This window comes from Propithecus coquereli, unplaced genomic scaffold (genome assembly GCF_000956105.1).
Source record: "Propithecus coquereli isolate 6110/MARCELLA unplaced genomic scaffold, Pcoq_1.0 Scaffold89, whole genome shotgun sequence".
In the NCBI taxonomy this organism is placed as follows: domain Eukaryota; kingdom Metazoa; phylum Chordata; class Mammalia; order Primates; family Indriidae; genus Propithecus; species Propithecus coquereli.
Window position 1 is genome coordinate 4,737,648 of NW_012155173.1, and position 23,619 is coordinate 4,761,266.

General features: G+C 41.4%; 1 protein-coding gene across 1 annotated transcript in view; it reads left to right on the plus strand.

The window, feature by feature from the left end:
* Nucleotides 1-23,619, plus strand: part of BRINP1 (bone morphogenetic protein/retinoic acid inducible neural-specific 1) — a 198,301-nt gene that overhangs the window by 141,421 nt on the left and 33,261 nt on the right. Inside the window, exons 6-7 of the mRNA XM_012664398.1 lie at nt 17,930-18,166; nt 22,555-22,777. Of these exons, the coding sequence (XP_012519852.1) occupies nt 17,930-18,166; nt 22,555-22,777 (460 nt within the window). The remainder of the gene's footprint in view (nt 1-17,929; nt 18,167-22,554; nt 22,778-23,619) is intronic.

The following is a 23,619-nucleotide window of genomic DNA, read 5'->3' on the forward strand; positions in this document are numbered from 1 at the left end:
GTGTCTGGGAAGTCAGATAAGGAATGTTTCTCCAAACAGATAGTGGTAAGTGTGTCAAATGCCGCTGAGAAGAATTAAGACAAGGACTGAGAACTGCATACTGGGTTTAGCAACACATAAGTCATTGTAACCTTGACAAGGATGTTTCAATGGAATTATGGGGGTGAAATCCTGTGCAGAATAAATTCAAGAGCAAACTCTACAGAGGAGTATTACAGTAAATGGCACAATAGCATAAGGTGATATGGAGTCAAGTGATTTTTTTCTTCTTCTTCTTTAGCATAGAAGCAACAAAACTTTTGTATAATGTTGAGAGTTACTCTGTAGAGAGGGAAAATTTTATGCTGCAAGCAAAGGAAGGGTGATTTTCAGATCAAAGTGGAGCAGGCAAAAATGAATAGAATCTTTTTGTATCACTGGAATTATTTGCCTTATATAGGAGCACCTGTTCTTAGTAAAGAGAGGGAAAGGAGAATGTGTGTGGCCAGAGGTGGGTACAAATTGTCGATGTGGTAATGGGAGCATTTTCTTGAACTTTATTTTTAATTACCTCTCATAGATTTTAAGTTGTGTGATATTTTTCAGATTTTAATATCTCTGAAATTAGAATGCTTCTTATAATTGATAGTAAGACTTAGTCTAGTTGGCAGGGTATTATTTTCTTAGTATACATAAAACAGTGGTATGTCTGACAATGATTGGGATCTTAGATTCAAAGGCATATGGTATTTTTCTAGTGAAAAATGAATGAAGTCATTAGCCCATTCCAAATGAGAGAGATGGATGGGAGGAGAATAAAGACTGTTACAAGATGGAAGGCTAGACCGGGGAGGAGAGCTGGGATCAAAGACTGCTAACTTGAGGCATCATCTACCCTTTACCTGAACTTCCAACAGGGCCACCTGAGACATGTGTTTTGAGAGCCTCCTGTAAATCTTCACATTCAAATGATCTATCTCATTTCTTGGTCTCCAATCGGTCCTCCTCCTCCCCCTCCTCTTTCTTCCTTCTTCCTCCTCTTTGATTCTTCCTTTTTTTTTTTTTTTCCGTGTCTTTGCTTGAAATCTCAGCTCCTTCCAGACTAGGCTCTATCTCCTATCATTCACACACCCAGACTCTCTTCATGTGTTGAATGGCATCCCCTCCCTCTTGATTTTTTTTCTTTTTTAAGAAGAACATTCTTGTATCAGTACCATAAAAATAAGAGTTTATAAAGACAAAGCCAGCACTAATGTGACTAAGGTGAATACTAACAACATTTGTATGAAACATGACATTTTTGGCCAGAATGTATTACCAGAATTTAATAAACAACTAAGTTCAGGAAGTCACTTCTAGGAACACATTTGAGAAAGGTACAGGATGCTGCAGCACCAGAGGGGCTTGGGAAGGTGTCTGAGGCCTCAGGGCTGCATAATTATGTCTTGAAGTGACTGACACAGAAAGTAACCCTGCTTTCTAACAACATACCTCATGTTAAACTCAAGCTCCACAATGTCTATGTGGAGTGTTCAGCAGAACTTTCCAGAAACCTCACAGCAGGGCGTTCGTGGGTTTTTCTGATATGACTTTAGCATAAACCGTGGAATCTGAGTGCAGTAAGTCTTAACAATTCAGACCTGTTTGAGCCAAAAGCTTCCTTCGAACTCTGATAGAAGTGTGGGCCCTTCCCCCCCATCTTTTATTAAGTGTCGTCTATCTTTCAATGCCTGACAAATGTTCCCTCATCAGAATCATTCCTTCTCCACTCTTTGCCTTGATTCAGCCCCTCATCTCATTCCTCTCCCTTCGCTGGATCGGTACAATGATCACCATACCAGCCTTGTTGATTCTCATCCCACTCCTGCTGATCCGTTGCCATCACGGCAGCCAGTATGATTGTCTTAAAGCCAAATCAAATCCTGTCACTTGCATGCTCATGATCCTTCATAGCCTCTGTGGAGGTTTCGGTACACAGTTTAGATTTCCTAGCTTAGCACGGGGCTATTCACATGCAACCCTTGTCAATCTTCCTGACTTTGCCTCATTTCGCCATCCAACACATACTCATATGCACCCTCCAGGCCTAGGGAACTTCTTACATTCCACTACAGGCATCTTTTTCTATTATTATTGTTTCTTATTTTTTCTTGCTCTGCAGCTTTGCATATCCTCTCTCCAATTCCTGAACTTTCACCTCTCCCAGGAAAGCTTTTCTAACCCCCTCTCCCCAAATTCTTAGATACCCTGCCCACTTCTCCCCTAGGACTTGTCACACAATAGTATAGTCATCCTATTTCTATTCTGAATCCCCAGTTGGAGCATAGATTCCTAGTTAGTAAGAATCATCTCTCTAGCACAATACATAGAGCCTGGCGTATAGACACTGCTCAGAAGATATTTGCTAAATGAATGAATGAATCACCCAACCCATAGTGAACTCTTTTTTCTCTGAACTCTTATAGTTCTTATCCCACATCACACTGGATTCAGTTCAACCTAATGACCATTTCCTGAGGGCCTCCTGTATGCAATCCTCTGTGCTGCCTTGCATGGACACATTCTTCAAAAGTGCATGTGCCTTTCCTTTGGCATTGGCTGTTACGTGGTCCAGGCAGAGATCATGCCATTGAACCGTCCAAATGCCACCTCTTCTGAGAAGCTGTCTAGCTTCTTTTGCTTCTCTGACCTTGAACATTATGGCCTTTGTCATTTTCTTTCTTATATAAAGAGATATAATGTAAAATCATGGTTTCAAGAAAAGGCTCTGGAGTCAATAAGACCTTAGTTCAAGTGCCAGTTCTAGCGTTTGCTAGCTGAGAGGTCTCAGATAAGTGACTGCAGCCTCGGAGCCTCTGTTCCTCACCCACTTCCTATGGTTGTTGTTTAAGAATTATGCATGTAAGAATACACATTATGCCTGGCTTAGATTAAGCATTCAAAAATGCTAGGTATTATTTTTACCACCTCTATCAATGTGCTGTTTGCAAAATATTTGCTTTATTTATCTTGGCATCCTCCGTGGCATATGTGCTTGGCCGAATCAAGTGCTCATTAAATATACACTAAATGAGTAAGCGCAGTATTTCTTACATAGTAGAAGCTCAGCAAATAAATACACAAAACCTTAACAAATATTTATGGTGCACCAAATACTGAGAACAACCACTGTGCTAATCACAGTGGAGGATCACGGTCTAGAGGGTTAAACCAAGTCCATATACATAAAAAGTGTACTTGGCCACTTTGAAGATAAATCTCAGTTTTGATCAATGTTTCCTTGTGATCAATCAAATGATTAATATTTTTCTTAATGGATCAGTATTCAATGTTCATTAATTCATCCCTCTGGATTAACCTTTCTAAAGCATAGTCAATTAGGACTGACCCTTGCTCAAAACCTTTCAATGGCTCACCCAGAGAGAACGAAAGTCCCAGCTTGGCGTTTGAGGCCCTCTATGGTGGCCTCACAGACTCCCTTTCCAGCTTCGGTTCTGAAGCCCATTGGAGCAGTGTAGGTGGGTGTTTCCTGTAAGTGTTTCCTATAATCACTTCACTATCACATAGATTAGGAGGCAATGATATTGACCAACATGCTCAATCACGCAGATCCCCTTTCCTCCAGCTTTCCCTGTTCTTTTCCACCCATCAGCCTTTGCTCAGCCTTATCTTCTGCCAGGGGTTCCCTGAATCCCCATCTTAACCCACCAGCATTCTACTTGGTCGTCAGGAGCCATTGAAAATGGTCCCCCGCGGGCAGCTCTGCACGGACATAGGGCTGGATAGAAAGTTCCCTCCTCTGGCCCCTTTGTAGCTCTTTAATTACACCTCTTTACAGCATGATTTGTTTTACTCACCTTGCAACATACTTCATTTGTGTTTGGGTTTTATCTTTTCTATTAGATTAGGGTATAGGCCTCTTCAAAGGCAGGGGATTGGCCTTTCCAACTTTGTGTTTCATAGTATTCAATGCAGCGCTGCAGACGTAGGAACTCTCTCTATATTTGCTGAATTAAGTTTTTAAATATGATTGGTGCTCGAGTGGCAATGGAAGGAGGAGGATTAGGAGGAAGGGGGAAAGAAAGGAAGAGGGAGGGGAAAGGGAGTCGGAAGAGAGAGACACAGGAGGGCAAGGAGAGGAAGGGGATGGAGGGAGAGAAGAGGACGGAACAAGAGGAGTGGTCTGAGGAAAGTAGTGTCAACAAGCCCTTCGCTTAGTAGCTAGGCATCACAGATGGGGTGAAGATGAGTATTTTTGAAATCACCTTGCAACAAGGAGTAGAAAGAGAAAATGTAGGGAAAGTTTTTAAAAATAACTTTTTTATTCAGCTGCTACTCCTTCTTAGACATTGGGCTTATACCATGAGGCATCCCATCAACTAAGAATTAGGGATCATGCTCCTTATTGTACACATGGGGAAACTGAGGCTCAAAGAAGTAAAATCTCTTTCTCAAGGTCCCCCCGGTTTTGATTCCTACTTTCTGGGGCTCCAAGTTTGCTTCACCTTACTCATGTTCTCTGAGTCAGCACAACACCCTCTAGATGTGGGGGAAGGACCCTTCCCTGCCCAACTGTACCAGCAGAGGGAGAGCAGACAGGACATGAATAGGTCTCCTATCCATAAAGTCCCCTTCTCTCCCACACCGTTATCTCCCTCCCTCTGTGTCCTCGTGAACCCTTGGACACTAAGCGAGTATTGCCAGTGCCTGCTCTAGGCAGCAGCTCTGGGGTGAATACACAGTATGAATTAGCTCAGGGTCACAGGCAATGGCTCATGGCTGCAGCCTCTCTTGTCCAATTAGCAGGGGCCTGGGAGGCAACAGTGGGAATCCATGCTTCTCTCTCCCTGTGCCTCTGTCTGTGAGACCTGTTCATAAAAGAACAGTGCCTTCATGACAAATGTGATTTCTGATTTCCACCCAGCTAGCTTCATTCAAATATTGGTTTTCCTTTATGAGCCAAGGGGACACCCTGTTCTTTGCCTTGTCAGAAGGAGAAGCAGCATTCTTCTCAAGAAGAGGTACATTGAAGATATCAATAATCAAAGACTCAGTCAAAAAGCAAGTAGAATGGAAGGATTGGCAGAGAAGATTTGATAGTGATAAAGACCTTGAACTAGTTAAATAAGTCTCTGAACGTCCCAGGTATTTTAATCTGCAAAACATGAATAAGACATATCTGCCTCAGAGTTGTTGTCTGCATTTAATTAGAAAACACATAGGAAGAGCCTGACCCCAAAACCAAGAGGGCTGATATCATCATCATCATCATCATCATCATCATCATCATCCAGAGGTATGATTTATGGATAATTATCATGTGCCAGGTGCAGAGCTCATTTCTTTATATCAATATAGCATGTAAACCTCAACATAATCCCATTTTCCAGATTTGAAAATTGGGAATTGCAGAAGTTAAGCAATTATATTGTAGGGGGCAGAACAGGAAGTTGAATTCAGTTCCACTCAATGCCAGTGCCTATAAACTCTACACCATATTGTTTCTCAATCCGGGACAAAGAAATAATAATCATCGTTTTTATTAGGACAAAATTTGCATAGCCCTTTCTTTGTGCCAGCACCATGACCCTTCTAGGTTCTGCTATTTACTTTAGAGAATATATGTGATTTTCCTAAAATTACTTGCCAACTTGTGTATGTGTATAGGTGCGACTGATTTCCATAGCTATCCTTATATTCTGAAAAGGACCTATAACCAGGAAAGACCAAACACCCCTAAAATAGACAATCACTAGTCTTTGCAACATTCCAGGAGTATATGACTATGAAAAGTGCTGCCTCTGACCTGCAGAAACCTGGAATCTGGAGGAAACTCAAGACTCAGACTTGGACAGGAAGGAGGTGGAAACTCCGAGCAAGAACAAACTGGTGGGGTGTACGCTGATTCTGAGAGAAAGAGTATCAGGGAGTTACGTCTTGATATGTGTTCATATGGAGCTCTACCTTTCAAATAAACTTATGGCCAAGTATGCAGCATGGAAATCCTGACAGATAAATGGCTGATGTAGCAATTCGGTCTATTTAACAACCATGTCTCATTAGATTCCTTGTCGATCTCATTGATTGTGCAGAAATCAGGTACCAGGATGGCTAAAACCTAAATAAATCACCCGTCATAATTAGTTTATTGACTCTCTCTAGATATGGTGCCTGTTTATTTTTTAAGTTGACTGAGTCAATTCTTATTTTTCCCTCACATTTTACCTCTGAATTAAGCTCTCCTTTTTGCAGTGCCAGCACAACCTTTTTGATGTGCCTTTATTATATTCCAGATACATTCTGTCTTGTGTTACATGGACAATTGTACATACGTGCCAGCAAGTTATGTCTGAGATCCCTGAGTAGAAACCATATGCTTTTTAAAAATTTGTTCATTATTCACTTCTCCTTCATATAGATTTTAGCTCATAGTAGATGCCCAATAAAAGTTTGCTGATTTAAATTGATTTGAACCATCAAATCAATTTGTTTTGTATCTTTTTTATTGTGGTGAATATAGATGATATAAAATTAATATTTAAAAATTTTACAATGTACAATTTGGTGGCATTAAGTACATTCACAATGTTGTGCAACTACCATTGCTATGTCTAAATTTTTTTCATGATCCCAGATATAAATTCTGTACCAATTAAGTAGTTATTACTTATTCCCCCTACCTTCAGCCCCTGACAACTACTATTCTACTTTCTGTCTCTATGGATTTGCCTATTCTGGATACAGACAGCAGCCCATATCTGTGGGTTTGGTATCCGCAGGTTCCCCACCTTTGGGTTCAACCAAGTGCAGATCAAAAATATTAAAAATAAATTAAAATAATAATACAATATCAAAATAATACAAATTTTAAAACCAATACATTGTAACTATTTACATAGTATTTACATTGTATTAAATATTTGAAGTAACTCAAAGATGTTTTGAAGTGTATAGGAGGATGTTTGTAGGTTATATGCAAATACTACACCATTTTATATAAGGAACTTGAGCATCTGTGGATTTTGGTATCAGAGGGGGGTTCTAGAACCAATCCCCTGTGGATACTAAGGGATGACTGTATTTCAAATAAATGGAACTATATAATGTGTGGTCTTTGGCTGATGAAACGTGAGAGGGCACGGTACAGGCCACATCTAAACAAGACACTTTGGGAAATATTGCCTGGGTTAGCTTTCGCCCTTTCCTTTTTATCTGTCTATACTACCCAAAGTGATCTACAGATTCAATGCAATCCCTATTAAAATACCAACATCATTCTTCACAGATGTAGAAAAATTGATTTTACGCTTTGTATGGAACCAGAGAAGACCCCGCATAGCAAAAACTATACTAGGCAATAAAAACAAAATGGGAGATATCAACTTACCGGACTTCAAACTTTATTATAAGGCTGTAGTAATCAAAACAGCTTGGTACTGGCACAAGAATGGCATATTTTTGATAAAAGCTGCTCCTTCAGCCTAGATCTGAAATGAAGAAGACATCTGGAGTGAAGCCAAAGCACAGTTGACATAAAACATGAGCAAGAAATAAACCTTTGTGGTTATAAGCCACTGGAATTTTTAGGTCATTTGTAACCACACAGTAATTTAGTAAAAGCTCACTAATACTGAAACGCTGGATTAAACAACGTAAGAGACATTTATTTCCTGCAGGACTTCTCAGGGCCTTAACTGTGTTAAAGTATATTGAGTTTCAAGAGGTAGATTACATACACTGAGTTTCCTGAATGTGTCTTGAGCCCAGACACATTTGCAGCTCTGTGATTCTGTGGCATACAACTTGGCAAATGCTGGACCATACACATTCAGATTCAATCCTGTTCAAAATAACTTTTCCTAACTTCTCTATACTTACAAAAATAGGGGCTCTTCTTTATTGCTTCTACTGAAACTTGTGTGTATTTATACGTATATTTTATTGTCATTGTGCTTTTATGAATCTTGTTCTGCTACCTGACTGGAGCCCCTTAAAGTCAAAACTGTGTATTATTCCTTTTCCATGTCTCCAGCATCTAGTACAGCACCTGGCTCAACGAAGTGGTGAGTGAAAGGACTTTCTTAATAGATGCTGACTTGAATACTTTTATTTTTGCACATATACTATGATCTATCACTGTGCTTGCTATCTTGGAAAGAATGCAAAGAAATATGAGATAACAGTTATTGAACTCAAGAATCATAATTTATAGCAATGAATCAAAAACAAAACGTGCTGAAATTAGTGGTCAAGTCTTTTAGCACCAGTGTTCTCCTAAGATGTTTTTGGAGTCCATGTATGTTTTTGACTCAGTTCTTTCTGAGTGTTTTTCTTTGTAACTACTGTGATTAAGTTAAAGTAATTTCAGTTATCAAGCTACGATATGGAGGAAGAAGATAGAGGATTTGCTTATGAGAGATGGCTTTAATGAAGTGGGACATGCTAAGCACAGAAGAGAGAGTTACAATCTTTTCTGAAATATGTTCTATCTAAATTCACCCTCATTCAAATGCATTTACCAGGTGCCCACTGATGTGCTAGATGACATGGAAATTGTAGATGAATGAGGCACTGACTCTTATATTCAAGAAGCTTACAGACTAGGGGAAATATGAACATAAGCACACATAATATGGTGCTATAACTGTTCTGTTAGAATGTGAGATGTGCATAAGGTGCTTTGGTTGCCAGCAGAGGGGCTATTTGACACTACAGAAGGCCTCCTGAGAAAGCAACAGAAGAGAAGGTGAGGACAGGAAATGATATCACTTGAACAACTGCTGTGTACTAAGAGCTTTACATGTGTTATTTATTTGATTTTATTTTTAGTTTCATTGACATACAATTTACATACAGTCAAATACACCCTTTTGAGGTGAATCACTCTATGAATTTGACAAACATATTCAATTATGTAACCACCAGTACAATCAAGATATAAAATAAATCATGTATTCTTTACACCAGCCTTACAAAGAAAGCTTTGATAAGGAAACTGAGGATCAGAGGAAACTGAGGATTTTGAGGTCATTTGTAACCACACAGTAATTTAGCAAAAGCTGATACTGAAATGCCGGATTAAACAACATAAACCACATTTATTTACTGCAGGACTTCTCAGTGCCTTAACTGTGTAAAAGTGTATGGAGTCTCAAGAGGTGGATTACATACACAGAGTTTCCTGAATGTATCTGAGCCAGGGCACATTTGCAGCTTCTTACCTTTTCCAAGGTCATAGAATTGGTAAGAGCTAGAGGCAAAATCTGAACAGGAGAGAACTTGGCATGTTTGGAGACCAGAGACAGTGGTGTGGCAGGAGACAGCAAGGCCAGGAAGGAAAATGGTAAGAGAGGAATTTGGAGACATCAGCTGATCCAGGGATCAGGTAACACAGAATCTTATCAGTATCAAGTTTGGTTTTTATCAGGAACTCTGTGAAGAAGCTTATATTTAAATTAAATCAACCTCTTCTTAAAACTTCAAGAGCATCTTCATGTTGAAATTTTATGAAATTGAATACAAAAGTATGTTGGCCTCTTTATCCTTGGTGAAGAAGCTTATATTTAAATTGAATCAACCTCTTCTTAAAACTTCAAGAGTATCTTCATGTTGAAATTTTATGAAATTGAATACAAAAGTATGTTGGCCTCTTTATCCTTGGTGATTTTAAAATTTAAACTATTATCTTCTTCAAAGTTGAAATTGTCATTTAGAAGTCCCTTTGCCCCCAATCCCTATTGTTTGTATAAATCTTCTTCTATTTTTATTTATGCATTTATTATCTATCTCTCTCACTGAAAGGTCAGTTCCATGAGAACAAGGATTGTGTTTCTAGCTCCTTGTTCTTTCTGCAGAGCCTACAAGAGTGCCTGCACATGAGAGATGCCTAATGGATCTTTGCTTAATATTAATAAATGAATGAACAAGAGCACAGAATAGTACAATGGAAAAACCAAGGTTGGAAAGAATCTTGATGGCCATCCAGTACAGGGGTTGGCAAACTTTTTCTGTGAAGATCCAGGTGATGAGTGTTTTAGGCTTTGTGGGCCACATTGTCTCCATGCAACTATTCAACGCTTTCAATTGCATGTCTGTGTTCCAGTAAAATTTATTTACAAAAATAGACTGCAGGTCAGTTTGGCCCATTGGCTGTAGTTTGCCAACTCCTGTATCTGTCAGTAGAGGCCAGGTTAGATCGTGCTAGCAAACAATTCCTGAATCTCAATGGTTTGCAAGAGTAAATGCTTGTTTCTCACTTATGCTCCCTGGTGGTCACAATTCTATTGTGATTTTGCTTCTCTGGTGGCCTCTATCTGGAACATTGCTTTCCTGGTGAAACGAGAAATGGATGAACTCATATGTTGGTTTTTATAGCTTCATTTTGGAAGTGACACATACCACTTACACTCACATTTCATTGGCCCAAACATGTCACATGAACCCATTTGAGTGCAGAAGGTGGAGCTGCGTAACTGTTTCAAAGGGAGGACGTCGCAAGAAAGGGCAGTGAATATGGGTTACGGATAACCCAGTCTACCACGTGCCATTTGAGTCTTGGGTTTGATGGAAGCTTTCTGCCATGTCAGCTTTCAAGCTGTGCTCCTACACTTCCAATGATGAAGAGTCCTCTGCCTACCTTTCATCCTTCAAAACTTCTGATGGCTAAAAAGATTTTAGTTTTATCGTGCTGAATCCCATATAGCTGTATCTTTCACATACGAATTCCTCTACTCCCTAAGATCCTGCTGAATAGATGATTTTATTTACAAACACAAAAGATTGCTCTAACCAGAAGGGGGCATTTCTTAATTTTTATATCAAGGGAGTAAGAACTCACTGCCCACTATCCCTCTCCTCCCCAGGTAGCTGCCTTTATTCATTTCCCAGAGTGTAAATGACCCATCACGGAGACAGGGCTGAACTTCTGAATGAGATCATAGCCTTTTCGCCCTTTCTGCACAGTTTCACTCGGTGAATTATCGTCTTATTTTCATTCCACTCCAATGAGCTGTCAGCGATGGATACTGTAATTCACAGCAATAGAAACACAAACAGATGGGTAATTGACCTGCATGCCTTCATTACACTGGAGTTCAGCATGGCTGTTGGAGCCATAAAGTCCTTTATCTGCCAGTCTGAAATCCCTGGGCTTTCACAAGGAAGGGGATCGGGCTGACTTTTTGCAAAAGGTACAGTCCTTGTTGTTGTTCTCCCCACCTTGTGCATTTCAGAAATGGACAGAATTTGACAAGCAGAACTTAGCAGGTACAAGACAACAGCTGGGACTCCTATAAGGCTCAGAGATATCTGCAGGGGGTCACATTCTGATGCAAGAACAGGATAGAAAAATATTTATACTCAACCAAAATAGAACCTGTATTTTTTCCCTCTTCCCTTTGGCATTGTAAGAGATCGTGCATTTGATACCTAATGAAATAGGTCAGAAAACAGCAAATACATAAAAAATACCACTGCATTAGATAATTAGGATATAGAATAAAATAAAATAAAACTGAGCAAAAACAGCCAATGACACCACGTGGTCCTTGCCTTGAGTAAGACTTAGATCAGTCCAGGATATTCACACGCTGGCCTGTCTTTGCTCAAGGTATGCTCTGTGGCATGCGGAACTGCTCTTCTTATCCATTCAGACCATGCTCTTGTTGGAAGAGTCAACCCACATCCCACACGCATCACAAAGGTTTCCATAATTACTATCTCCAGGTTCATTTTATTTCATCTTTATAATAGATCACGACTTACTCAATATTTGAAACATATTTATTAAACACCTACTATGTGCCAGGAAAAATACTAATTCTAATGTTTTAATCATCAGTCAAGGCCTTTCTTTCTTATTCTTGGATTTTGTGCTTTAGTTTTGAATCTGTGAGTAGCCCCTCTGTGTCCTGTGTCAGGAAGCATGTTTTAGCCTCTTCTTTATCTTCTCCAACAATCCCTCATGTACTGCTTGTTTGCTGAAGGAAGGAGAAAGAGGCTAAAGTTTCCTGTCAGCAAAAGAGCAGGATCAGGGTCAGAGATGCAGATTGGGTAATAATCTTCGTATCAGAGCTGCACTTGTGGCTTATGTTGATGACACCCTCTTTTCTAGGCATTCAATGTTCCCCAGCCTCATGAGCATGGTCAGCCGAACCAAGTGCCCATGTTAGCAATACTGACATCACCATTGAAGGTCTCCAGGGATCCAATGGAGGGTTTCCCTGAAAGTTCTTCTATTACCTGAGTATTCCCCAATGCTTGAAACTCAACAATGCAGTAAGACTCCATTTCTTTTTCCGAATCTCAGAATCCCTGGTGTAATGAAAGAGGATCTTTAACCTTTGTTGCTAGAAGAGTTGCTGTTCCTCTAATGAGCTCTCACATCTCTGCTCTGCGTCATTCTTCCCTTCAGAGTTTTGATCGCTCAGGCACGGGAACTCTTTCTCCTCTTCTCTAAGGAATGTGGAAGCAAACAAACAAACACAAGAGGATGAACCTTAAGGTTGATTCTCAGCTGGAAGTTCTATTGCCAGAGTCCTTATCACATGCTGTTTTGACTTTTTGTGCATTTCTCATCCCCAAATGCTTGTTTATCCACTAAGTTTCAGCTTAAATGCCACTTCATCTAGGAGAGTAGAGAGTGCCTTTGGCCACCCCTACTCCATTCTGGGTTAGGCATTCTTTCTCTGTGTTCCAAAAAACTTGTGCTTCTGCTAGAGCACTGGTCTCATTGCATCCAAGAAGCTAGTTTACATGTCTCTCTCTCTCACTAAACTATAAGGTCTGTAACAAGAGAGAGCTGCCTGCCCGATTTGTGCTGGTATCCACAGCATGCTGCCTGGCACATAGTAGGGCCTGAGGGATATGCATGGGAAGAAAGGAAGAGGGAAAGAGGGAAGAAAAGAAGAAACGATGAAAAGGAGGAAGGGACGAGGGGAGAAATAGAGGAAGGGAGGTAGGGAAGAAAATACATAGAAGTAAATGTAAGGGAATGATAAAAACCAAAACTTATAATTATTATCATAATGCCGTTAAGAGAAAATGCACCTTTGGCATATTTCGTAATGGCTCAAAGGAGCTATTCAGGTCAAATTTTCCCAAGAAGAGTTCAAATTTTTTCCAGGTAATAGGTTATGATTTGATGTGTGGTAAATTGGGATATACCTAAAATATATTGAACACTTAATTATGCCAGTGTCTTAGTCTTCTTGGGTTGCTGTAACAAAGGACCATAGCCTGGGTGGCTTACACAAAGGACAATTGTTTGTCACAGTTCTGAATGCTGAGGAGTCCAAGATCGAGATGACGGCAGAAGGTACAGCTTCCTGGCTTGTAGACAGCTGCCTTCCCACCGTGTGCTCATGTGGGCTTCCCTTGATGTGTGCTCATGGAGAGTGGGGTGGAGGGGGAGAACGCTGTCCTGTCTCTTCCTCCTCTTTTTAGGGCACTAATTCCATCATGAGAGCACCACCCTTATGGCCTTATCTAAACCTAATTATTACACCTCCCAAAGTTTCCAATTCCTAATACCATGGCATTCGATGTTAGGGTGTCAGTGTACGAGTGTGAGGGTGTAGGGGACAGAACACAGACATGAAGTTCACAGCAGCCAGGTTGTGGGGTAAGTTTATGCCTTTTCTCTCCTCATTAGGGTATGAGGAAATTAGGATTTCAACCTCATAGGGAAAAAATTGAGTTTCAGAGAGCCTAACACATTGCTGGAGGTTGCTCTGTGTGAAGCTGCCACAGGGTTGCTAAGCCAGGAGTTTGCCTCAGTCTGTGCTCTTTCCCACCAGAGAGGTAGAGGGACCCTCACATATGTCAGAACTCAGTTTGAATTCCTGGATTTGAGTCCTGATTCTGTTACTTTAGTTTTAGGACTTTGGACAGGTCACCTAATTTTATGATTCTAATGCCCGAGAAGCCTAATGGGGTATCTTTCTTTTCAGCTCCAATGAGGAAGAGGATAGTTTCTTCAATCCAAAAATGGATACCTGGAGCCTACCCTGGGCTCTGCCTTAGTTTACACTCAGGGTGTTTGCAATGGGTCGACAGGCCCTTCCCTCCGTAAAGCCTACTCTCTACTGGGGGAGATGGAAAAATATTTTAAAACAAATTAAAAGGATAATTTCAGCCAGTCATGAATTCTATGAAGAAAATAGAAGACTCATTTTAACTTGGGTCTGGGAAGGTCTGGATTATAGGACAACGGAACCATGCAGAGCTCTGGGGAGAGAATATTCAATGCACAGAGAAGGGCAATTGCAGAGACTGCAGGAGGAGAAATACTGATGCTTCCTTCTAAGAAAAGGGTAGAATTTTTGGTGTGTTCCGAGTAAAGAAGAGACTATTAGGAGATAAGAGGAAGGAGAGAGGTGGGAAAATAGAGATATCCCATCAGCGACACAGAAGAGGAGAAATAATATCTCAGCACACAAAACTGCATACAGACTACAAAACATATTGTGAGATGTAAGTGTTGAAGATGAATTGAGAGCCAGAATAATGGGGCAAAAGTCAGAAGAAGAGAAGGAAGACGAATTGGGCTTTCCTACATACACACATCACTTGCTCACTCTCAGGAATAGTGAAAAATTCCACTCTAAAGTATAATAAGATTATATGTGTGTGTGTGTGTGTGTGTATACATATATGTATATAAAGCGATTGGGATTGGGGGGGAGTATTCCATATGTTCAGCGTGGGTGCGTGGGTGTTCAGATGAAACTCTCAACTATTGCCTGCCTGGGTTTTGTGAGGCAAAATTTATATGCTTGGCAATAATGGTAGCCTTTTTCTGTCTCATTTTCTCGGTTTTTCTTTCTCTCTCTCTCTCTCTCTCTCTCTCTCTGTGTGTGTGTGTGTGTGTGTGTGTGTGTGGTGTGTCTTTGGGAACTGTGGGGACAGAATATTCCACCCCAGCCGGCAGCTGTATATCTTTCAAACGGTGGTTCCACAGGCCAAATCCCCCTCCAAATTATTTATGACTCCCATTGAAGCAGGCAGGATTCAGGCGCCAATGCAGGAGGTCGGCAATGGCCTCTTTGTTGGACACAGGTCATCAGGAGACGACTCTGGCTGTGACTGCTGTGTGAACCTCCGCTGCCGTAGAAATGGTTATGTAACTTTAAACAGTAATGACATTTTGCAGAAAAGTGCTTTTTAATTGCTACGTCTTCATTATTCTCTTTCGAAATTGCCCAGGAGATTCTGCCTCAGAGACAGCTCGGCATGTTCTGAGTTTCCATTTTTAAAGAGCAGCCAGTTTTGTGTTTCAGCTGCTCCCAGAAAACCCCCAACCCCAAACTTCATCTGTTTTCAGTTGCATTAAATGGGGTAGGTAATGCTGCCTTTTGTATCCTTGCCAAATGGAGAAATGATTTGACGCAATTTTCTAAAAATGCTCTCCCAAAATTCCTTTTGGGCTGGGACCAAGAATAGAATATTTTATCCCCTACAAAAGGGAGCAAGAAAATGATGAGCCAGCTAGAAAAAACAGGACTGAGAATATAGTCTATAGAGTTCCTTTAAGCATTGGAATCTTAACCCCAATCCATAGACCCAGTTGCCTGTAGGGGATTGGTATCAGCTAAAAATAAGTTTTGCTCTGGAAGAGAAAATGGTGATATAGATAAAATGACTCAATAATGCAAACTCCAAAAGAACTGTAGCCTTGGTTCAGAAGGCACTTACAGCTTGATTTGTTTTGTCCCACCTTTTGGTATCTGTACCCTACCCCCCTGTGCAGTAGCCCTTCCAAGCAATCACTCAAACTCATAGGACCCCTTACTCATTGGTACAGAGCACACCCAGACTTACAACAGACCACCGTCCAAGGGCATAGCTCAAACGATTAGAGTCCCTTCCACACATCTTGACTTACGCACCTTCTTCCACAGGCCACCCAGCAGTGCTGGCTCAACAGGCATAGAATTCTAAACCCTCCTCCCTGTGCAAGCCCTCTAAATAGCTGACGACTGCCTCCTGATTAAATACCCATAGCTATTCCTTCCTTTATCCTCAAGGTTTTGTTAAACCTTTAAAAACTTTAATCTGAGGAGTGGCACCATCATCATCACATCAAAAATAAGAATAGGTAACATTTATTCTTGGCTTACTATGTGCCAGGATTGGTTCCAGACAATTTGCCGGGGTTCTTTCCTTCAGTCTTCTCAATCATGCTCTGAGGTGGGTACTAAGAGTACCTCCATTTTGCAGAAGAAAAAGTGGAGCTGAACAATTTTCTAGAGGTGACCTAGGGAGCCAGTAGAGGAGTCCGACTGCAGCCGTGCGCAGCTCTGGACTGCGGGGTTGTGGTTTCCTGCATCCGCCGTGCTGGAGGCACCGTCTGCTTTCCCACAATGCCCCTCTGAAAACATCCTTTTTTAGCTGTCTTATGGAGGCAGATTGAACTGATGGGGCTTCATTATTTGAAGAAAAGAGAGGGAAAGATTTTTAAAAAAATCTAGAAACACAGCTGTGAAGTAGAAGTGAAAGAAATGCTGATTTTATTCAGCGAGTCCCCGATGAGTAGGATTAGGGGGTGTCCCTGAAGCATGAATGAGGCAAAACAATAATCCAAATAAGAATACAGTTCTCTTTTACACTGTGGGTAGTAAAACCATTGCCTTATATGCATTGGAGGCTAAAACTATTAGCAGCTCCAGATGAGGGGAAGAGAAATGTCCCAGGTGAAAGGGCCTTAATGAATTAAGTTAGCTCAGACTTGCTCTTCTATCCGGGTACCACAGACAACAGCCTGCTGTGCTAACATTTCAAGGGTACCAGAGTAGCGCCCATACCCTGATAAATCCTCCTCCATCATTGGCTCCCAGGAATAAGTCTTTGATTATTTAAATACAGAGAAAAGATCATGAGATGTGATCAAGAGGGTCCCTCTCATAACCATGGGCTAGTAATTCCCCCCTTGATGGGCCATGGCTTCTTTACTTCCAGAGCCAAGAAGGGAAAATGAATTACTTCCGATGTCTGTCCTTAGTGATATTCTAGTGTTTATGATAACATGGTCCTATTGAATTATATCGCTCTGAGTATATCACTCTTACCCTTCACAGCTACTAGTGTATAGCCATGAGCCACCAGGTAAAGTCAAAATTCCTTAGCATATAGTAAAGTCCTTTGCATTCAGCCTCTGCCCCTCTCTCTACACAACCTGTTTTCCTACAGCACTGCACCCCAGCCCGTCGACGTCTATTTCATTCACTAGGAATGCCCAAGTACATTGCATCTTCCCTCATTTTAGAATGTCCTTCCTGTTCTCCCCTTCACATGGTGATCTCTGACTTGCTTTTCAGCCAGCCCAAATTCTGTCTCCTCTCAGAAGGTTTCCCTGCTACCCGAACAATGTTATTTGCAGTCTTCTGCTGCTCAGTTTTCTCGTATGGCTGTGTGTTCTATAGGCCTATAAAGCTATGTTATGATGATGTGTGTCCATGTCTATCATTGCTGATGATATTGTAAACTCCCCAAGGGCAAGGATTGTGTCTTTTTTTAATCTCTATAGGCCCAGTGCCCAGCTCAGGAGTTGTGCTTCATAAATAGGGTTTATAAATATTTTAGGAGAGGAAAGGAAAGGAATGAAGGAAATAAGGAATGACAAACAATAATGTTATCCTTTCAATAAGGGTTTTCTCCCAAAATAGAAAAGGTACGTACCATAGCTGGCTCTAACTTCTGTCCTACGATCACAGAATAGAGTATGTACTTCAGAGATGGCCAAGGCCATGACCTGAGAAGTTTAAGTAAAAGTGCTGCAATTGGAGGCCTCACCGATTATGCCGTCTGGATCTAGGTAGATCCAGAAATATTTTGGTTCCAATGCACAGGGAGAAATCTAGCAGCTTCAGATTCTCGTGTATCACCTTTGCAAACTGTTAATGAAACACCTTTTTTTAACCTTTCTGTTTCCCCTTCTTGCTATTCTCAACAGGTCTTCAGATAATCTTTCCTCAGTATCTGCAAGAGAAGTTCGTCCAGTCGGCCCTGAGCTACATCATGTGCAACGGCGAGGGGGAGTACCTGTGCCAGAACAGCCAGTGTCGCTGCCAGTGCGCCGAGGAGTTCCCGCAGTGCAACTGCCCCATCACCGACATCCAGATCATGGAGTACACGCTGGCCAACATGGCCAAGTCCTGGGCCGAAGCTTACAAAGACCTGGAGAACTCAGGTAGCGCCTCACTAGTGCCACTGCACGAATGGCCTTGAGCCCAGTCTGAAAAGGGAACTAATCCAACTGGAATTAGGACGACTGTCAGGGAAAACCCAGTGACCCCAACTCTTTCTCTTTGGAGGGCCCAGAGCCAGGTATAGTAGCTGTCACAGCGTAGGCACTCAATAAATCTCTACTGAGTGAAATAATGAAGAGCATAATCCAGTTTGTGGTCATGGCATGTATTGTCTCTGGTGTACCCAGAAGACAGAGAGAATACATCTGCACAGGACGTCTCTAGAGAGAGGAGAGTCAAAGGTAGTTGTATTGACTCCTGGGTCTGTGTGTGTGTATTTGTGTGTGTGTATGTGTGTCCCTCTATAAAATGATAGTCAAACACACACCTCTATGTGTATATATGTATATGCATGTGTATATACGTATGTGCGTATAGGTATAGATATAAATGTTCAAAGAATCCACAGACTGTTGAAGCTGGAAGTCACTTCTCTGGGAACTTAGTTGTTTTCTGCTTTTCATGGTTCAGAAAAATGAATATCAGAGAAAGAGAGTCAGTCATCCAAGGTCATAAAGTGGGCAAAGTCCAAAGTTGTATCTTTGCCTTTATAGAGCTTTTGTTATTTTTTTCTTTTTTTTCAGCAAGCCAGGCATTAATTATATAACCATGTAGATGATTATGAAATTACAAGGGTACAGTGTGAAGAAGGGGGAGCTGCTATGAGCAAATGATGTGGAGTTGGGGTTTGATGTGGTCAGGAAAGGCTACCTTGAGGGAGGGCAGAAGTCGAAGTATCTGACTGTGGTCAGGTGTCAGAGAGTGAGTTCAGGCAGACCCAGGGGAGGCACAAGGGCCCTGGGAGAGAGATGGCCATGATGTGGATTGGGAAGATGGTACAAGCAGTAAAAACAGGAAATGCACAGAGATGCCAGGATATTAAGAAGTAAAAATTGGCAGGGCTCGATGTTAGATTGGCTGTGAGAATTGAAGAGAAGAGTGGTATTGCGGTGTTATCTAAGAACTTCTTTTAGATATGCGTGTTAGATAACTTAATGGATATTGGTATCCTTCACTGAGCTAGAACCCCCTGGAAGGTTTGGAAAGGGGACCATGTGCTCACTTTTAGACGTGACAAACTTAAGAATCCTTGAGCCTTCCAAGAGGAGATTCTAAGCACATTGTATATAATACATGCTCAAATGTCTGTTAGGTAAATGGACGTATACATAGAGCATTTCTGTTTTAAAACAACTTCATAGTCCTTCAATCTGTTACAACAACCACTTTAAAGCAAACAGGAATATTCCTGTTGTATAGAGGAGGGAAGACACCAAGACCCAGTGTCCTCCGCAGGGTTACACAGTTGGTAAATGACAGCGTTGGTAATGGAATCCCTGATTCCAAATTCAGTGCTCAAAACAGCTTTTGTATCTTATTAATTCTACTTTACCCACCCCCAGGCTTTAGGTTCCCTCATCTGATAAATGAGAGGACATGTTTGTGTTTTTAATATTTGAATTTATTTAAGTCTTTAGCCAAGAAACTCTTTGATCAAACAAAATCTTACCTTGGAGCTGCTGTGTACCACAGATAAAAGCAGAGTTCTGTAAAGCAGCATTTGCAAACAACTGGGTTTCCATAAAGTCTAAGCCCCAAATCAGCTCTGGGAGCCCAGGAAGCATCAGGAATTCTGCTCTTATAGGGCCATGGAGCTCCAATGGGGCTGCGAGTGCCTCGTGAACCTGCACCCATTAGTCCATTTAAAATCCTGAGAGTCCCTATAAGAGACAAGATCATGATGGAAATGTATTATGAGCATTATTTGTCCCCAAATAAAAGAAGAATTTGAAAAAAATGCTTTTGCAAAGAGATTCTACTGATTGGTAAAAAACAGAGGGGGATGCAGGCTGCATGCCGAAGGAGTGGGACCTTTAGAATACAATTCTTACTCCCGAGGAAGAGAAACCACTTTGAGTGGGTCGGTGAGGAAACTGAGATGTTGCCAAAAGAGCTGACCAGACCAATGAAATGATTTAGGTCGTGCTTTCTCCCTATAAAGCATACATTCCCTCTAGATATCCTGTACTTGTGCATTTGAAATGGTTTTATTCATTAAGATAAATCCATCCATCTATACATTCATCCGTGGCTTGTGTAAGTGTTCCTTCCGTTCATTTTCGGCCTTTAACTTTAATGACTCAGCCCTGGGTAATTTGGAGGAATTCCTGACCAGCCCAAAGTAAAAGCCTTTGATTCCTGACTGTCGGTGGCCAAATGGGACTTAGTTTCTACGCATAAATGGCAGTTTATACCTCCCTCCTTTGTAGAGGGGGTTATACTCTACTTTTAGTCAAGAAAGTTAAAGCAATTAACTTTTAAATTCTATTTTCTTAGACTCAAATTTGGATTCAACAGAAGCACTGTTAGCCCCTTTGAGGTCAGCAGAACCCTCTGCAAGATGAGCTGCATGTCTTCCATGGGAGGACAGTCAGGCTGGCCAAAAGAGCACAGCGTCATTAGGGCCAGTCTCCTGCCTGCAGCCAGCTCACTGAATAAATCAACCAGCGTAGAGTCCCGTGTTTCCCCATGTGTCTTCCATGACCACCCATTGAGTACTTTCTCTCTATCAGGAACTATCTAGGCAAATGTAGTCCTATGTCACACTCTCAACCTTTGGACTAGATACGATTCTACCTGTTTGACAAATCGGGAACCTGAGGCCTTGAATAAATAAGGGTCCTACAGCTGTTCGGTGGTGAAGATGTGATTTGAACCCTTGCATGTCTAACTGTTCATAGTGAAGTGCCCAAGGTTTGCTAGGAGTCAGAGACTGCTGTTTTCATCACCTTTTTATGCGTGTTTTTCTTCTAATATACTGAGCCTCAGGATTGTCCTTTTTATATGCTGAGAGGAAAAGTAATAGCCTAAGTAAGAACATAGGATTTGACCATGGCCATTTGAAGTTTGCTAACTTTTTTGTGCCTGAGTTTCTATAAAATCGAGGCATTAAAACTACCTAGCTCATAGGTTTGCTGTAAAACTCAGTTATATGTGTTAGGTCGTTAGGTCTGTGCCTGGTGCCTATCAAGAACTATGTTAAGTATTTTTTAAATAAAATGAATGCATAATAAACCTTGAATCCCCATGTAGGTTTTATAACATGCAATGTAAGTGTTAGGCTGCAGATGTACGAGGGCTGTCTGGAAAATATCCAGTGATTACATCCATGTATCCGTTGCTGGATACTTTCCGGACAGCCCTTGTATATATTGTGTAATCCAGCCATTGGTCTTTTTTCCTACGAAAGGATCAACCCCTAAATTCTTTAATTTTCCCAGTAGTCGGAGGAGGAGGACAGTGCAGAGAGGGAGATAGGAATGTTAGATTTGAGAGCAACAGCTCAGGTCTTACACCTTGATCTCCTTGCTTATCAGCTGTGCTACCTTCAGAAAAGCATTTTACTACCTTGGGCTTCAGTTTTTCTGCACGGAGAACAGGAAAGCTGAACTAGACAATTTCCAAGGCTGTGTCAAGTTGTAGCCTTACAGGCTGACACTGAAATGCAACATCACACACTGAGGCAGAAACTTTCACCTGGGAGACACCAGACTTTGTCATTTTCTTTCAAGCTGCAGTTTTCCAAAACGTGAGATGATGCTGGATAGAACACACATACAGCTTCAGATAGCACTGGATCACTGAGTGGGGAGGTTGATCCATTTTTTTTTTTTTTTTTTTTTAGTTCTCTGTCAAACCTGCAGATTACATCAAAGAGAAAGTTTCAATTTGGTGCTAACATGCCTTTAACACCTCTCGTACACTTGCTAATTTCCTGTATTTCAAAGTGATAGCAGGCATGGAAGTTTGATCATTTAGCAGGCAACAGTAGCTGAGTAGAATTTACTAACATTGTTTTCATCATATTTATTTTTACAGCTGCCAGTCTACTGAAGGCATGCAATAGTGACTTTCTACATAGAACTGGATAAAAATGTTTTCAATTTTTAAGCAAAAAAGTGTGATTTGATTCAAAGAAAATGTTAAGTAAATAGAATGCTATGTGGGTATTATTATAACATTGGCATTCCAAGGACAGAAGTTTTGGAAGCCCGATCTTAAGCAAGGATGCAGTATGCATACTCACTTCATTTAAAAGCACAGTAGATTTTGTCCTGTCTAGTAGGGACAGAGCAGGCTGGTGCAATGTTCTACGGACCTCAGAAAGGCAGTTTTTTTTGGGGGTGGGGAGCGTGGTTTGTTTTTTTGTTTTTTGTTTTTTAGTATGTGCAGGCCTACTTTATTGGCAGGTGTGGCTAAGTATTTCCGGCAACTTCAGATGGGGGCTGTCATGTTTAGTCCTTCTCTCTTGGCCCTTGTCTTTTGCTAGATGAGTTTAAATCGTTTATGAAGCGTCTCCCCAGCAACCACTTCCTGACTATCGGGAGCATCCATCAGCACTGGGGCAACGATTGGGACTTGCAGAACCGCTACAAGCTCCTGCAGAGCGCCATGGAGGCACAGAGACAAAAGATCCAACGCACTGCCCGCAAGCTCTTCGGCCTTAGTGTACGCTGCCGCCACAATCCCAACCACCAGCTGCCTAGAGAGAGGTAAGTGCCGCCACCACCTCCAGCTCCGTGGGCACCTACCTGGCGGTAGCTGACGTTTGCTTGCTGCAGAGGTAAATGCAACAGAGATGGTGCATTTTGGGGTGGCAAGGAAGCCACACCAATGGTTCTACCTTCAGTTTTGTTTAAAGCCAAGAGCTCCACTCCTAGAAAGAATCAGACCATGTCATATGCACCTAGCAGGCTCTATGTCAGCCACATGTTTATGTTACCCTGTTGCACAGACCAGGAAATCGAAGCTCAGAAAGTTCAAGTAATTGGTGCAAAGCTATAATGTAAACCAGTGGTTCTCAGCTGGGGGTGACTTTGTCCCCAGGGAACATTTGGGATTGTCTTAAGACATTTTTGATTATCATAACAACAGAGGGAGCAGCACTACTGCACAGGGCAGCTCCCACAACAAGTAGTTATCTGGCCCCAAAAGTCAGTGGTGCTCAGGTTCAGCGATTCTGATGTACAGAAAAGTGATAAGTTTCCACCTAAATCTATAAATCTAAATCTTATCCTCTTAACCGTCCTCTTCTCTGTCGAGATTTGAAATCCACTATACCCTCCTAAGCAGTCCCTTCAACCTAACTACCCCATCCATGCACTTTTTCCTCTCATTTTTCTCAACTCAGAGCTAATGCTGCATCCTCCATGAAGTCTTTCCTGATTGCACCAGCCAATACAGAAGGCTCCTTATTTTAAGTTCCCATTAATCTAAAATCCCTTTCTTAGCAGCATATTTGTCTCTCTTTTCCCCTTTATGAAAACTCCTCCTTACACACTCGTTCACATTCATCTCTGTTTTCCCTATTCCCTCCAACGTCGAGTCTACTGCT